Source organism: Mercenaria mercenaria, chromosome 14 (assembly GCF_021730395.1).
Source record: "Mercenaria mercenaria strain notata chromosome 14, MADL_Memer_1, whole genome shotgun sequence".
NCBI classification, from domain to species: domain Eukaryota; kingdom Metazoa; phylum Mollusca; class Bivalvia; order Venerida; family Veneridae; genus Mercenaria; species Mercenaria mercenaria.
The window spans coordinates 51,803,583-51,820,860 of record NC_069374.1 but is presented as its reverse complement, the minus strand read 5'-3'; the positions used below and the strand labels follow the sequence as shown (position 1 = coordinate 51,820,860).

Here is a 17,278-nt window from a genome sequence, read left to right as displayed (position 1 = left end):
TGACCTCTGAATATCAGGTCGTCTGCAACGGAAAGTTCGTCCCTGTGATTAAAAAATTCCACTATTTCAGCTTTACAGTCTGCGCGGGAAATTGGCCAACCGTCAATAATTGTTTGTTTTAGGAGCTGCATGTTAACATCGTTTTTTGTGTCGAGCCTTAACGACTCTAGACGGCGGTCAGAGATGTGCAGACCTTTAAGAACTGTGTGAACATGAATGTCAAGGTCTTTGTTTTCAAATGTCAGCTTCAGAGGCTGTCTAGACAGAAGGTCGCTAGTGGGAATTTCTTTACCCGGTACAAATTGCACGTCTAAGTCGTATTTGCTTAGTGCCAGTCTCATTCTTTGTAGTCTTGGCGGACATGCACATAGATGTTTTTGCATTATCGCACATAGAGGTTTGTTGTCGCTATGAACGGTGACCTTTCTACCATAAACATACTGGTGAAATCGAGAGCATGAAAATACAATCGCGGTCATCTCTCTTTCGATATTGGCGTATCGGGACTCGGTTTCCGTCAGGGTTTTACTAGCAAATGCTACAGGGCGGCCATTTTGGAAGACGGCGGCGCCACACCCATATAAGGAACTGTCACATTCGAGTATCACCGGCTGTTTAGGGTCAAAATACGCCAGAACAGGACTGTGCGTAATGATGTCTTTCATTTTGTCAAATGACTGAGTCTGTGGTACGTCCCATAAAAACTCAACATCTTTTTTAACAATGCTCTCATTGGGCTAGTTACCTCTGCCAAGTTTGGTGCAAATTTCTGCATGTAATTTGCCATACCAAGAGTATTTTCTAATTCTCGTCGTGTCTTCGGGACTTCGAGGTTTGCAATAGCCTCGATTTTTGAGGGGTCAGGCTTTAATCCGGTTGACGCGATCAAGTGACCAAAGAACGGTACTTCTGTAACCCCTATCACGCACTTGTCAGGATTGAACTTGACACCTTTTGACCTTGCTCTCTCAAGAGCGTTCTTTAAGTTCAAGTCATGTTCCTCTCTTGATCTACCATACACAAGTATGTCATCTACAATTGCCGTCAGTCCGTCAAGTCCTTCAAATACTTCGTCGATTTTCTGCATGAATATGTCACTCGATGCAGATATACCGTAGGGCAGTCTCAGCCATCGGTATCGCCCGAACACTGTACTAAATGTCGTGAGAAAAGACGATTTCTCGTCGAGCTTTACGGACCAGTAGGCATGTGTAACATCAAGTATACTGAAATACTTTGCGCCGGTAAGTCGTGACGTCACATCGTCAATCGTTCTCATGGGGTAATGTGGACGTTTTATTGCGTCATTAAGATTCTTACTGTCAATACAAACTCTCAACTGTCCTGACTTTTTCTCAACTATTACCAGGGAGTTCACAAAATCTGTTGGGACAGTGACCTTTTCTACGATTCCCTCTTTTTCCATGCGATTTAGCTCTTGCTTTAATTTCTCTCTGAGGGCTTCAGGAACTCTTCTAGGGGGGTTGATAACCGGTGTGGCGTCCGGTCTTATATGCAAACTAGCTTCCCCGGGCATGGTCCCCACCCCTTTAAATAGGTCGCCATATAGAGTCATCATTTTGCTCTTGTCTAAGGGTTCACAAGTATCGATAGAGTACGTTAACTTGACCAGACCTAGAGTAAGACATGTGTTTAAACTCAGCAGGGGAACAGAGTTGCTCTCTACAATGTAAACAGCTGATAAACAGCTGACTCCGTTGTAACCTAGATTTAACCTAATCATGCCACGAATTGGCAATGAGTTACCTGTATAAGAGGTTAAACCATTATCAGGGGGTTCTAAGGGGTAACTGATGGTAAGTTTTTCAAAATGGCTGACTGGGATTACATCAGCTGAGCTACCTGTGTCTATTTTAAATTTCAGTGGGGTCTGGGAGGGGCCTACGGACAAAACTACAAAGGCTTGCTCTGGAGGAGACAAATTTTTCGAAGATGTACAAGTATTTACCATGTCAACAAAGAAGGTATCCTGATCACTATTATCACTCATATTTAATCCATTTAAATCCAATTCATGCACTGACTTGTTTCTACATACGCGTGCGAAATGATCTTTAAATCCACATTTATTACAAGTAGCGTTTCGAGCTGGACATTGTTCATGTCTTTGGTGTTTATTGTATCCGCAGTAGCTACACTTGGAGTTCGCCGTCGTCGGTGGTTTTCGCCTTGGTTGTTGTTGTCGTCTGCGTTGTGACGGTTGTGTGTCTGGTTTTGAGGGTCTTTTCTTCACTGCGTCGATGTTGTTTGCGTTGATTGCCTTCAGTTGTTCCTGGCAATATTCAAGGTTTTGCATAATTGAAATAGTTTTGTCTAATGTTAATCTCTCTCCTTCGTTTATCAATTTCTCTCTTGCTTTGGCGCTGTTCGTGCCAAAAACGATTCTGTCCCGAATCATTTCATCGTTGTTATGGAATTGGCACTCTCTTGCACTTATTCGTAGACGGGTTAGAAATGCGTCGAATGAGTCCGATCCCTGGACTTCATTGAAAAACTTATACCTGGCAAAAATCGGGTTCAGCTTCGGTTGCACGTAACTTTTGAACCTTTTGTAAAACGTGTTCAGTTTTTTGGCTTCAGCGTTGCTGATAACCCATGTCTCTTTGATTTCTCTTCCGCGTGCACCGACCCATAGAAGCAGATAATTTACCTTTTGTTCTTCAGTTTTTTCACTCAGGGGTCCTTGAAAAATTAACTTCACATGCTCTTCAAATTTTTCCCATTCATTAACAAGATTAGATGAGTTCCAGTCAATAGTTGGCGTTGGTATTCCTTCCATTGTTTATAAACTATGTAATCCAATTTTTGATTAATATTCCATACTGTCACAATAATCCAATAAAACACTTCTGATACCATGTAATGTTCTTTAGTTGGGTTCTATCATTTTATATTCATATGGAATAGTATGTGTGAGTCCCTGATCCACAGATGTGGTTGAAGAAACAAATACAAGTGTACTGTTCAACATTTATTCAGAAGACTGATGCTGGCGGGAAATGGTCAAGATCTTGTAGGCATGCACATGTAATGGAATTTTACTGGGTTCTTTGAGAGTTCATGAAACATGATCTCATTACAATGAATTCTACAGAATTTCATAAGAAATACCTACATAAAATATCTACATAAATAATTCGTTTTTGCGAATTATAATCTCCATGCGAACTTAACGTTTTTTATTATTGACTATAAAATATTTCTTATTACTTTCAGGTACATGTCCAAGCTATGCGCATGTATGTGACAACTCACTGCGGTGACAATTCGGGTTGTGAGCTAAGCACGGGTGCAGTCGTCGGTATAGTGATAGGAAGTCTCGTTGGGTTAGCTTTACTTGTCGGTGTAGTGGTCTGGTGTATTTATAGCTCGATACGTAGTGGAAACACTTTCGGACCAGCGCAGGTAACATGTTTTCAATTGTTATATTTTCTGGTCCTTTTGAATCATTGATTCCATTCATTGTTAACGGATAATAGCGTTCCGCCCAGGACGGTCTTTACAAAGGAAGAGGGTGGGGGTGCGGGATTTGGTTGCACATTTCATTACCTCTCGTGATCAGACTAAAAAAACAGAGTCTGCTATCAGTTTTGCTTGGTTCCGTTCTATGCTTCCAAAGGATCCTCTTGCAGATTTTTTTCTAATGTATTGTCGTGACGGATATAAGCATATAGTGTGTAACTGTAATATTCTTCTTAAGCTTAAAATTAGTCACACATTGCAAAAACCAATACAAAAACTATAGATTGATGTGTAGTATGGTAGCTTACGGGCACTCAAAGCAGCGGCAGGTAGTACTGCTTTACCATAATTTGTCTGTACATTTCTGACGGGTAACCATACTGTGTTGCATACCAAACTAATGAAGACTGACAATTAACAATATACTATTTTAGACACTTTTTACCGAGGTTCTGTTTGACATGTAAAACTATTGCCTTTAGATGCTCACAATTACTTCAACTGAGCCTTTTTTGTGTCCAGTGTTTGAGTTCCATGAGCTAGCAAAGTGTACCATACTGTCCTCATTCTGTTTTTGCCTTGGATGACTACATTATCGCTGTCATATTTTCATTAAATTTAATGTTTTACTGAAATACTATTACTAAAATTATAGCATTCAAGGGCAGACAATTCATGACCAAGGCTTGGCACCTATGATTTGCTTTATTTTATATTTCTGTTTTTGATTTGATTCTCTGTCAGTAAACACAGTTTCAAAACGAAATTATGTCCGAAAGAAAATTTGGCTCCATATATATATATATATATATATATATATATATATATATATATATATATATATATGTACACTGGGGCAAGTGTCCTTGACTATGAACCTGACAAAATGGAACCTCAAAGTCCTAATCTTTCCAATGGACCGAATTTCTTTAAACTTTGTATACTGAACGCAAATGATGACTAAAACAGAAATATAAATTAAAATACACAATTTGCTTGCCTTCATCTTGACTTTTTACAGATTTTATTAACTATCACAACAGCAATCTTTAAATGCCGTGTGGCGGCTGTAAAACGTCTCCCCGTAATTGGATTCAGTATTGTTATATTTTCTTGTCCTTTGGGATCATGGAGTCCATTCAACATATGTGTAATAGAGTTCCGCTTAAGCCGGTGCTAGGGGGCGTGAGAGGTGTTGCACATTTCATTACCTTTCATGAACAGACTCAATCACACCGAGTCTGCTATTATTCTTCTTGGTTGCATTCTTTGCTTCCAAAGGACCTTTTTACAGATTTTATCATATGCCTTGGATTTTTTAGTATTTTCTGAATTTCTGAAGCATTGCCTAAAAGACCTCTACCAAGTTTGTTCAAATCATGAACCCCGGGGTCAAAACTGATCCCGTCCCAGGGGTCACTTGTATTTACATAGGAAAATCTTAAAAAATCTTCTTCTCAAAAACCAGAAGACCTAGAGCTTAGATATTTGACATGTAGCATTGCCTAATCGACCTCTACAAAACTTGTTCAAATCATGATCTCGGGGTCAAAATTGGCTCCGCCCCAGGTGTCACTTGATTTTGCATAGGGAAATCTTCAAAAAAAAAATGAATAAATAAACCAGAAGGCATAGCGCTTAGATATTTGACAGGTAGCATTGCCTAGTAGACCTCTACAAAATTTTTTCAAATTATGATCCGCGGGGTCAAATTGACCGCCCCATTGGGTTACTTGATTGTACATAGAAAAATCTTCAGAAATTTTCTGAAAATAAACCAGAAGGTCCCGAGCATAGATATTTGACATGTAGCGTTGCCTAGTAGACCTCTTCAAAATTTATTCAAATCATGACCCCCGGGATCAAATTGACTCCGCGCCAGGGGTCACTTGATTGTACATAGGAAAATCTTCAAAAAACTTCTAAAAATAAACCAGAAGACCTAGAGCTTAGATATTTGACATGTAGCATTGCCCAGTAGACTTCTACAAAATTTATTCAAATCATGACCCTCGGGGTCAAAATTGGCCCCGTTCCATTCAAAAATTTTCTAAAAATAAACCAGAAGGTATAGAGCTTAGATATTTGACATGTAGCATTGCCTAGTAGACCTCTTCAAAAATTGTTCAAATCATGAACCCTGGGATCAAATTGACTCCGCCCCAGGGGTCACTTGATTGAACATAGGAAAATCTTCAAAAAAAAATCTAAAAATAAACCAGAAGGCTTAGAGCTTAGATATTTGAAATGCAGCATTAACTAGTAGACTTCTACAATTTTTTTTCAAATCATGACCCCCGGGATCAAATTGACTCCGCCCCATGGGGTTACTTGATTGTACATAGAAAAATCTTCAAAAATTTTCTGAAAATAAACCAGAAGGTCTAGAGCTTAGATATTTGACAAGTAGCATTGCATAGTAGACCTCTACAAAATTTGTTCAAATCATATACTCCGGGGTCAAATTGACCCAGCCCAAGGGGTTACTTGATTGTACAGTGGGAAAATTTCATAAATTTGCTAAAAATAAACCAGAAGGCATAGATCTTAGATATTTGATATGTAACATTGCCCAGTAGACTTCTACAAACACTGTTCAAATCATGACCCCTGGGGTAAAATTGGCCCCGTCCCAGGGGTTACTTGATTGTACATCGGAAAAATTTTCAAATTTTTTTCTAAAATCATCAGTTTGACATTTGAAACATGTAGCTCATATTTCTCTGGTGAGCGATCCAGGGTCATCATGACCCTCTTGTTAATATATACTTCCGTTTTAAACTTGATTCTCAGTCAGTACACAAAGTTTAAAGAAATTCTGCCCGTAGGACAATTTTTGCCTATAATACATATAGGAAACTGTAAGATGTGTCTTTTACTTCACAACAGCGGGTGTTAAGTGCTGTGTGGCGGCCGTAAAATGTCGCCCCGACTTCATCTCAGTGTTGTTATATTTTCTGGTCCTTCGGGATCATTGATTTCAACTCATTTAGATTTGAAGATTGAATACTGCTTAAGCCGGTGCTAGAGGGCGTGGGCAGTGTTGCATTTTCCATTACTGCTCATGAACAGACTCAATCAAACCGAGTCTGCAATTTTCACTGTTTGCATTGTTCTCGGTGCTTCCGAGGGATCTACTTTTCAGATTATATTTAAGTAGCTGGTAGCTTAAACACAAGTCAAATCCTTTTTATATCTTGTAAAGAAATCTACGTTAAAACAGAACCGATTGTAGTTTTCGTGTGCATTGTGTATAATAAATGAAAGTAGTCCGGCAACATACAATACAAAAGGTACAGTACGGATTTTATTCTGCCTGTTCGTATTTACTAGTAGAACAGAAGCCGTATTTTTGACAGCATTTATAAACTTTTTAAGGTATATCATAGATCCATTTACTGAGACTACATGTACATAGCTGGACATAGTTACAATGATTTTACAAATAACAAACCAGTAAAAACTGTTTGCTGTTAGTACCGGTCGCGTAACAGTTCACGTTGGGTTATATCTAGCTACTTGCAAGTAATTGCGGAAGCACAAAGCTCTGTCTACGTGAGCATCGTTTGATGAGCCAGACTGATTTATGCTAAGTCATCCTGTACTTGTTTATACTTACAGAGCACGCCGGTAACATATTCAGGTTATACTCCACAAGTATGCAACCAACCGATGTATGGGGTAAACCAGGGATCACCTTACAACCCCAGGCAATCTCCATACCCTCTTGCCACAGCACCAAGCAGTGCTACTACTGATCCAAGTCAACAAGGGATCATTCGCCCAATTTACGATATTAATGAAGGCACGAACTATCACAACGACCAGACACATACTTTATTATCAAAATTCAGAGACAACCGAACAACAACCAGACGGGAACAAATATAGCGATCCTCTACCACAATACAGTGAACTCTTTGCAAATTCTGACCAAAGCAAACACCAACCTTAGAAATACTACAGTGTATTTATAAGCATATGCTTTGCATTGGAAACGTATGCTCAAGTGAATTCCTTTCGACGGGATGGAAAATAGGTATCTTATAGTATATTTGGTTATAATCAATGTTAGAACAATAACAATAAAACAAAAAGCTCTGAAACACAACTTGAATGCAAAAAAAATCCTATGCAGTGATATATTCCAATTTACAAAAATTCTTGTACATGTCATTTTGTTTGTATATTTAAACTTATATATTGACAGTATTATAAATATCTGTCGAATTAATGAGATATTTCTATGATAAAGAGATCTGTCCTCGTGTAATGTGCCTAATTTAGTATTGTTAATTTCGTGCTTGTTTGTTATATAAAATAAAATGTTAACAATCCGCTTTATCATTTATACGACTATTGAGGATATATAACTAATTTGCAGCGAGGTCCGTGATGGAAACAAGCATATAATGTGTAATGACTATTACTCTGACAACTGAAATCCGATTGAAACTCTTAAAATCATTCTAAAAATTTTAATAACACTCTCACTTTTTGTCGTTCGCTGCTGCAAGTACAAGTGCTATTGTTTGATCAACCTAATCCGGTTTTCTGTGAATAGCGGCATTGTTTTTACATTTCCTGGTCCTTTGGAATTATGGAGCTCCCTCCACGACTATGTTAATAGAGAGGTAGAGGGCGTGTATGTAGTTGCATATTTCATTTCCACTCATTAACTCCTCTAGTATTTTACTTGGTTGTATTCAATGATTCAAAACGTACCTTCTTAAAGAGTTTCACTATAACAACAGCTAGCAGTCTTAGAGTGCTTTAAGGTGGCTTTAAAAAGTATACCCGTACTTTGAATTATCTTTGTGATATTTTCTAGTCCATTTAGATGATGGAGTCCATTCAATGTCTATATTATTAGGATTCAGCTTCAGCCAGTGCCAGGGGTCGTGAGTGATATTTTACATTTCATAACCCCTCATGAACAGACTCGGTCAAACCGATTTTGCCATTGTATTACATGGTTGCGTTCTATGCTTCCAAAGGAACTTCTGAAAGATGGTATTATTTTTGTTTCAAAATCCGTATATGAATTGAATTATAGGGAAGTAGAAAGCTCTTATTGAATTTTTAAAATATCTTTAATAATGAAAGTTTTTTAAAACTTTTACAATTGTTAACATTGAAATGATGTTCTAGTGCTATCTAAACTACCCATAATATATTAATGTTTAATAGCAGTCAATGCACAAATACAAATTAAATTTGAAATCTAAAATTGTAGAATTTCACAATGCAAACTAGTCATATCAAAATTAGTCTGTCAGTAAATTCAAAACTAATCAATATGTTTCAAACTTTAAAAACCTGCTTCTGCTACCCTCGAATTTCTTAAGAATTGTGTATAATATTAGTTGTTTTTGAACCCAAGGAAAAAACCTTGATATAGGTTTTGTATTCATTAATGAAATAGAGACCAGACAGTAATTCAGACAGAAAATTTGTACGTATATTATAATAAGTGATATATCTAAAATAGATCGTATTCAATTAACCCACAAAATATGATTTAATATATCTTACACTGTATTCTGCAATTTCATAAAATGATTTAATTAAATATATCAAAATGAATTCTAAAAAATATTCGACATCTCTAAATACGGTTATAGTCAAACAAATTTGACGCTATCCTAGGAAATGGTTTTTATTTCTTGTGGCAATATCTCCACTACCATCAAACACTCGAAAGACCAAAATAGTAGATGAAAGTTCCGATGATTTAGGTTTAACTGCCGATTTTGTTGCAAATATGAGATAAATTCATTCAACAAATGAAAATTACATGTATCAAAAGGGATTCAATTCCGCATTGATTTATCTAAAAATATCAAATATTTTCCAAAATTACGAATTTTCTGGTGATCTAATTTTAACCTATGTATGGGTACTGTACACTATAAACGTTTACTGCGCCTACTAGGCAATATGTGCATGAGATAAAACCAACAGCCTTACATGACGGTGTACTGTGATTTATCTTCTATTATTTTGGTACCGTCAAATTATTAGAACTATGTTATTCTTATATTCTAAATTCTTTTACAATCATATCCTAAATACAAGTTTCATTATCTGAAAATAAATTTTATGATGACAAAAATTCATTCATAGATATCTAAAAATGTTTTAGCTTTTATGAATTACTAAAATCGATTTATTGATACTAGTGCATAATATTAATATTATAGGCGTTTGTCGCATTTGTTAATGTCATAAAATAGCATTTAAGTTATCTAAATTTTATTTAATGTTATATAATTGATTAAGTGATGCTACAAAATTAGCATCTTAGTTCATATCCTTTATTTGTTTAAAATTTATTTTGAGAACTCAAAAAAATCATACGCAATAGCCATCTTTCACTAAAATATTTTATCCTTAGATATTTACTTCAGATGTATAAAATCATCATTAAATGTATTTTCCGTTAATAAAAATATAAATACGTTTGCATATAGATCTATATTCATTATTAAATGTCATGCAATTACAGTTAATCGGTAGTACATGTGTACAGTATGTACTTGTACTATTTTAAATCTAATGCGCCCAGAAACTTGTTAAATTTATGTTTAAATAAATTATATGAAGTAATAGTTCATGTTTAAAATATGAAACTTGGATCTAATATGCCTTAGAGAAATAATGTTTATATATAGAATTTAAGATAGCATTAATCTTAATTAATGATATCAAAAAATAACACTGGATTTAAGATATCGTAGAACTGAATTAACGAATTCTTAAATACCATGCATTATTCTTAGACACGTAAGAAAAAAAAACATACGCGCTGACGTTCACGTTCACGTGCACTCAAGAAATGAAATTGCATTCTAAATTTTAAAGATATCCGATCCTAATCGACGAGTAAAAACTACTCTTTTACCAATAATAAGTAAATTGTATAAATTTATGTATTAGTTTTCTGAAAACATTAATCAATAGTTTATGTCATTTCGTTCGAACAATTTAAATGCATATGTATTAGTTATCTGAAAACTCTGCAGTTTACCAATTCCTTCGAACCATTTTATTCGAACGAAATTCAGCCAGCCATACCCGGTATTTCACAATGTGTTTATGTATGTACCACTTATTGATTGTGCATGGAAATGTGATATGGTCGCATATCTATGTTTACAAAATTAAAGTAGGCTAATATAAACTAGATATGTTTTAGATAACGGGTAAACTAAAGTCGAGTATATTTAGTGTTTTGAAATGGAGGCTACACCTGTTAGATTCACTAAAACAATTAGAGATGTGGGAATATTTATTATAATTGGAATATTGCTGTGCGTGTTCACTGGAAAATGTGACGGATGTAAGATATTTACAATTTCTCATTAGGAAAAACATTTACTTTCTCTTAGGTAAAATAGTTTGTTTTAGAAGCTTACATAAATTCTTCCATTGAATGTACACACGCACTGAATGTATACTCTAAAAGTACATCAATCAGGAGCAAATTAATGTTTGCGTAATTAAAGCTTTATGAAATGAATTTAACTTGATAAATTATCTGAAGTAACAGTGTTCGTAGACCTACAATGCTTTGTGTGATTGTCAATTTGGTATAAGAAACTTTTCAGCTATCAGTGATAGTACACATTTGTACACATGTATTTGTGTGCACTATTTTAAACCTAACACAAAGTGCAGTAAGATTTCAACACACAAACGTCAATTTTATGCCTGTATACTATACACTTATTGTTCATATTTTGGTCTAAATTTATCTTTTAGATAGCATGGAAAATTATTGCAACGATGAATTTAGTTTCATTTGGAAGACTGAATACCAAGTTAGGCTTAAACTTAACGACAACAATATTTACGAAAAGAAGGAAAGCTACTACCCATACAACAGACCACGATATTGTGAGACCACTTTTGAGGCCTGGATTACACGCTATCCAAAATTCATGTTCTATTTCGAAGAGTTAGACCTCGACTGTGACAAAGGCCATCTGGAGTTTTACATTGGCAAGAGTACTGACACAAGACTGCCAGGTGAGATATTCTTCCTCGGGGATGGCAATCGAATGGGTAACCTAGTGGTAGAGCGCCCGCTTCGAGTGCGGAAGGTCGTTGATTCTATCCCTGGCCGCGTCATATCAGATATGTATAAATGGTACAATTAGATTCCTCGCTTGGCGCTCAGCAGTAAGAGGATTGTGCTAGGACTGGTCAGCCCTGTGCGCGTCTATGGCGTGATATTCCAGCGGGGCAGCGCTATAAAGTTTAGCATTGTGCTCACTGCTACAAATAGACACCGTCCTCTATATAAATATGACTGATTTTTTTTTTAAAAATGACGTTATACCGAACACACACGCTCCACATTAAGTCAACGCAATAGTGTTGCATTTCTATTGTCCGTAGTTATTGACCTGGCACTCATGAATAAGCCGTATATTTCCCTAAATTAATATTCGATGTCCGAAGCTAAACAGCGATATGAATATTGCGTAATATATGTTTCTTTAAAATGTGTACAAGTAGCTATGCCGACAAAAAGTTTAGCTGCCAGTGTCGGGGCTGTGTGTTCGAGTCCTGCATGTGACTTTTTTTTCTCAAATTTTATCTGCAACTAACAGGTAGAAAAATTGTCGCACTTACCTTGTCACATTATAAAGTCCATTTTTAAAGAACTTTTGGTCAAGTTAACTGTCGAATAAAAATCTTTAAAAGTACTTAGATAAAAAGACAAAGTACTAGTCACCAGCGCGTTTTCCAGAAACTGAATACTAAAAGAAAACAAACAGAATTCGTGAAATATGCTACGAAAATACTGTAAGAAGAATGACAATATCGATAATGGTCTGCAACGATTTATTCGATCTGCATAACATTTTGTTTATTTATTAAGATACTTACACGAGTCATGTCAAAAAATTTGTACTACTAGTGACTTTAAAGGTACGCACATTTTATGGCATTTGAGAGATTCTATTTGCATAACATGTGTGAACTAGTCACTTTTATGCATCAAGTGTATTTTGCAATCAACGTAAAGACAATTGTGCACATTGCAGTATTTGAACTGAACCATAGAGCCATTCCTCAATAATTTCTAGACTATTCAACGTTTCCGAGAAATAAAGCTCCGCTAAAGCCGGTAAAAGAAGGAAGGGGAATTGCATATGCGTTATTTTCTTTTCAAAGAATACTCTTAAAGGTTTTATCAACTACCCCATCAGCAGACTGTTGGTGCCCTGCGGCGGCTTTTACGGTCTCCCCGAACTAAGACGCAATGTTGTAATTGTTTCAAATATATTTCAGTTATTTTGTCCAAATGTTTCAGGCTTGGACAGAGATATATGCGGAGCTGATAAGCCGCAGGGTGTATATACAGTAGACAAAAGGTATTTCCGCATAAAATACGTTCCTAAAAGGAGCCAGTACATCAATGATATCTTTTCTATTATCATCACAACTTATGGACCTGAAGGTAAGTTCTCATATAATTATATACTTCATGTGTCAGTGACGCGCAATTTGGTATTTTGCAAATATCTTTTGAAACACTAAACGTATGTCTGGGTCAAATAAGTTACTAGGTTTCATATACAATGTATAACAGAGACATTTTGAAAGAATAGTGGCACATTTGTAATTATTTGATAAATAAAATTTATTTGTAAATAAACTGGGCACGTATGGAACTACGATAAAACATGTGGTGTTTTGCATAGCCATGGTTTATTCAATGACATGGATGCAAGTCGTCGACATACTAGTATGTGTTTGCCCGGAACAGTTTATGTGAAGCCAATTGATGGTGGAGGAAGACATCAGGTGCCCCTCCAGCATACGTGGGCGTAGAACCACCTTCCTTTCATGAGCTAGCCAGATGGCTATCTCACATGACGAATTCTTCAAAAATTGATAAAAAATACCCACGAAAACTGTCTTCTTATTCTAGTCCTGTATAAATGAAATATGACTGGACATTTAACGTCTCCATGCAAACTTTATCGATCGAGGAAATCAAGAACCTTTATTTGCGTTCTTTTTGTCTCAATTTCAGATACATGTCCAAGTTATGCGCACGTATGTGCCAACTCAAGATGTAAAGATGATGATCTCGTATGCAACGGCAATAACTCCTGCGGTGATAATTCGGGTTGTGACCTTAGCACGGCTGCAATCGTCGGTATAGTTATAGGAGGTCTCGTTGGGTTAGCTTTACTTGTCAGTGTAGTGGTATGCTGTATTTGTTGCACGAGACGAAGTGGAAACACTCCCGGAACTGTGCAGGTAACATGTTTACGATAGTTATATTGTCTGGTTCATTTGGGATAATGGATTACATTCAATGTTAACAGATTATAGAGTTTCGTTTAAGCCGGTTCTAGGGGATGTGCGGGGTGATACACATTTCAATTAAACCATTTTCGTTTTTGTCGTGTTGGGCGACCTGTGAAGTTTCCACTTTTCTCTATCCGATTATCACAGCAGCGTTGTTTGTGCCGTGTGGTGGCCGTAAAAAGTCCACCGTACCTTCAATCAGGGCTGTTATACTTCGATCTTCTCAGATCGTTCAGCACGACTTTTATGCTGTGTTATTGGTACTGTTTCTCAGCATGACCATTTCGGCCTGGGTGTTCCAATACTTCCGCTTTCATAGCCTTGGGTATTGTAGGGGCCTCCGTGGCCGAGTGGTTAAGGTCGCTGACTTCAAATCACTTGCCCCTCATCGATGTGGGTTCGAGCTTCACTCGGGACGTTGAATTCTTCATGTGAGGAAGCCATCCAGCTGGCTTACGGAAGGTCGGTGGTTCTACCCTGGTGCCCGCTCGTGATGACATAATGCACGGAGGGGCACCTGGGGTCTTCCTACACCATTAAAGCTGGAAAGTCGCCATGTGACCTATCATGTGTCGATGCGACGTTAAATCCAACAACAAAAATTAAAAGAAAATTGGGTATTGTATAATTACCCCTTGGATATGGTGCCTGCTTTTTAATTTTGTCTTTTGACAGTTCCTGTGATACGCAGGCTCCATAACCTCAGATCCCCTTTCTATATTCCATGTTGTTCAGTTCTGCCCATTGTTTTCTCATAGGGCAAACCATTTACTTTATCTGGGGACCAAACACCGCTTTTCATGGAATTACACTCCTCAACACGTGTATCATTGAAGGTTCCATGTTCACCGCCGTTTGAATACATCTGCGGATGCCTCTAAATTGCTTTTTGTACTTTTAGCATGTGTAAGTGTTGAGTTCTGCTCAACCCGGGGCTAAAGGGCGTGGACGGTAGCATGCATTTCCACTACCGTCCATGAACAGGCTCAATCAAACCGAGCCTGCAACATTTTCATTTTTGTCGTGTTGGGCGACCTGTGAAGTTTCCACTTCTCTCTATTTTTTAATTTTGCTTGTTTGCGTTGTATGCGTCCAAAGGATCTTCTTGCAGCTTTTTACTAATCTATTTTCGTGATGTATTCAAATATATTGTTTATAACTGTAGTAATATTAATATGGAGGTTTCGGTGCACCTAATCCGAAACGAGGTTTTACGTGAATTGTGGTTTTATATTGAATTATATATTCTATCATATTCTATAACAATACGGCTTCTATTTCTCAAACATTTGCAAACTGACAGAAATCAAGATGGTTCGCCAGGTCTACTTTTATTACTATTCACAACCCGATGTATAAATAGTTACATAATGCTAAAACTAGATAAGAAAAGTATAGATTGAAGTATATGATGTCGCGGTAGCTTAAGGACACTCTAAGCAGTGGCAGGTAGTATTGTTTTAACATGATTAATTTTGTCTGTACATTTTTGACGGGTAACCAAACAATGTTACATACCTAACTAAAAGCGACTAACAGTTAACATGGTACTATTTTATTAGACACTATGTGTCAAGTTTCTGTTGGATTAAACACATGTAAAACTATTGTATTCAGATGCTCAAAATTGCTTCAAGTGAGTCATCTTTGTGTCCAATGTGGGAGTTCCATCAGCTACCAAAGTGTATCATACTGCTCTAATTTTTCAACTTATGAAGCAGTCAACTCTTTTATTCTCTCTCTCCCCCTCTCTCTCTCTCCCTCTCTCTCTCTCTCTCGGTCTTGAGTGACTACACTGTCATTAGCACATATTCCTTAAATCCAATGCTCAACTTACGGTCCAAGAAACACTGTGACTAAAATAATAGCTTACGTTACTCATCAAGAAGATGTTAGCGTAAACACGAGTCAGATGTTACTATTTATCTTGAAAATTGATTATTAAACAGTTTTCTAATTAATCTTTTAAAAGCAACTTTTTCGCTTCTAATAGAGGAATGTAAGATTAAATTCTGTAAAAGTCATGTCCAAAAAACTTCATTTCGCTTCTTAGAGTGTCCTTACTCTTGAACGCACGATAATATGTGGCACCTTGTGTGATTCAGACTTACACCCCATTCTTTAAAACTATCTGAAAATGTTTGATGTAAACTTTAACAAAAACGTACACAAACCTAGTATAAAGTATGAATATGATAAAGTATTTCCCTTTTCAGAACAAGTTATGGTGCCAGGCAGCAAATAGAATACTTTACGAAACGTATAAAAAGAATGCCGATTGCGCTGAGAGGGGCGCAATACATGGTCTCTTAGTAGTAACCAGCACAAAGCCATTTACAAAGTCTACGTTTACCGAATTTAACGTATTACCAGTGGTTTTAAGAATAACAAACCAGCCAAAACCTGAAAAGGTCTTCCGCAAAAAGAAAACCAAGGGAGAATATCCAACAGGGAAAGCCACGTTCAAAAACCTTGAGTTATAAATGTTTGCAAGTTATTCAGGAGCTATATCTAGGAAGTGGTTTGGAATATTTTAATGAAATTTCATACACATGTTCAACACTGTAAGGACATGCGGCCTGTTATGTTTCAGTCAGATTGTCTAAGTAACACCAGAGTCATGGCCCTTAGTAGTTTCTTGTGTTAACTATATAGGTTACTATAAATATTTATCAACATGCAAAGTTGTACCCTTCCCCATCCCCACCTAGCTCCTCCGCCCAGTCACCTCCACCACCCTGATCATGCACCCACCCCCTTTATTTATTTTTTTTTCATCAATATCTATTTTCAACATGTAAAGATTTTTACCCTCACCCGGAAACCAAACCACCATCCAACCCCCAACAAATAAAATGTTCAAAAATAATGAAATGAATGGAATTATTTCCTTCCTAGTAACATCCTTCACTTTTTGTCGGATATATTTCTTTGCCATTCCTCACCACAACCCGCTCGGCGGGGGATACCAATTCATTGAATTTGCTTGTTTATATTTACAGAACACGCCGGCAACAACCCAGGTTATAGTCACAATTTAACAACCAGCCAAGTAGGGGGTTTAAACCCGGGGTTTCACTTAAAAAACCCCCAGCCAGCTCCAGTCCTCTTGCCCCAACCATGCAAAGTCTATGATCCCCCAAACGGGAAAACATGTAATTCGCCCGATTACGTTTTAAATAAAGGGCCCGAACCAGGCATTACTGTGTCATCTAATTCAGATAAAAAAGCAACAAAAACCCAACGTCAAAAAAATTTAGCGACCACCCACCAAAATTACAGTGAAATCTTTGAAAATTTTGAAAAAACTAAAAACCCTAGTTAAAAACAAAAGGTTTACAGTCAAAACCGTTGCGCAGTGATTTTTTCCCCGACGAGCAGACAAAATCTGTATCTCAAAATTTAAATTTTGGTTTTTAATCAATTTTAGAACAAAAAAAAATATCTATACAATTGAATGCAA

The 17,278-nt window shown here is 36.8% G+C and overlaps 2 protein-coding genes across 2 annotated transcripts; one reads left to right on the top strand and one right to left on the bottom strand.

The window, feature by feature from the left end:
• Positions 1–661: 661 nt before the first annotated feature.
• LOC128548185 (uncharacterized protein K02A2.6-like) lies at positions 662–2,800 on the bottom strand. The gene has a single exon (XM_053522625.1). The coding sequence runs from the start codon at positions 2,798–2,800 to the stop codon at positions 662–664; it is 2,139 nt and encodes a 712-aa protein (XP_053378600.1).
• Positions 2,801–10,605: 7,805 nt separating this feature from the next.
• On the top strand, positions 10,606–16,856 carry LOC123527534 (uncharacterized). Its single transcript, XM_053522624.1, has 5 exons — positions 10,606–10,825; positions 11,248–11,514; positions 12,809–12,955; positions 13,535–13,764; positions 16,818–16,856. The coding sequence occupies exons 1-5, from the start codon at positions 10,723–10,725 to the stop codon at positions 16,854–16,856; spliced, it is 786 nt and encodes a 261-aa protein (XP_053378599.1). The 5' UTR covers positions 10,606–10,722.
• Positions 16,857–17,278: the final 422 nt, after the last annotated feature.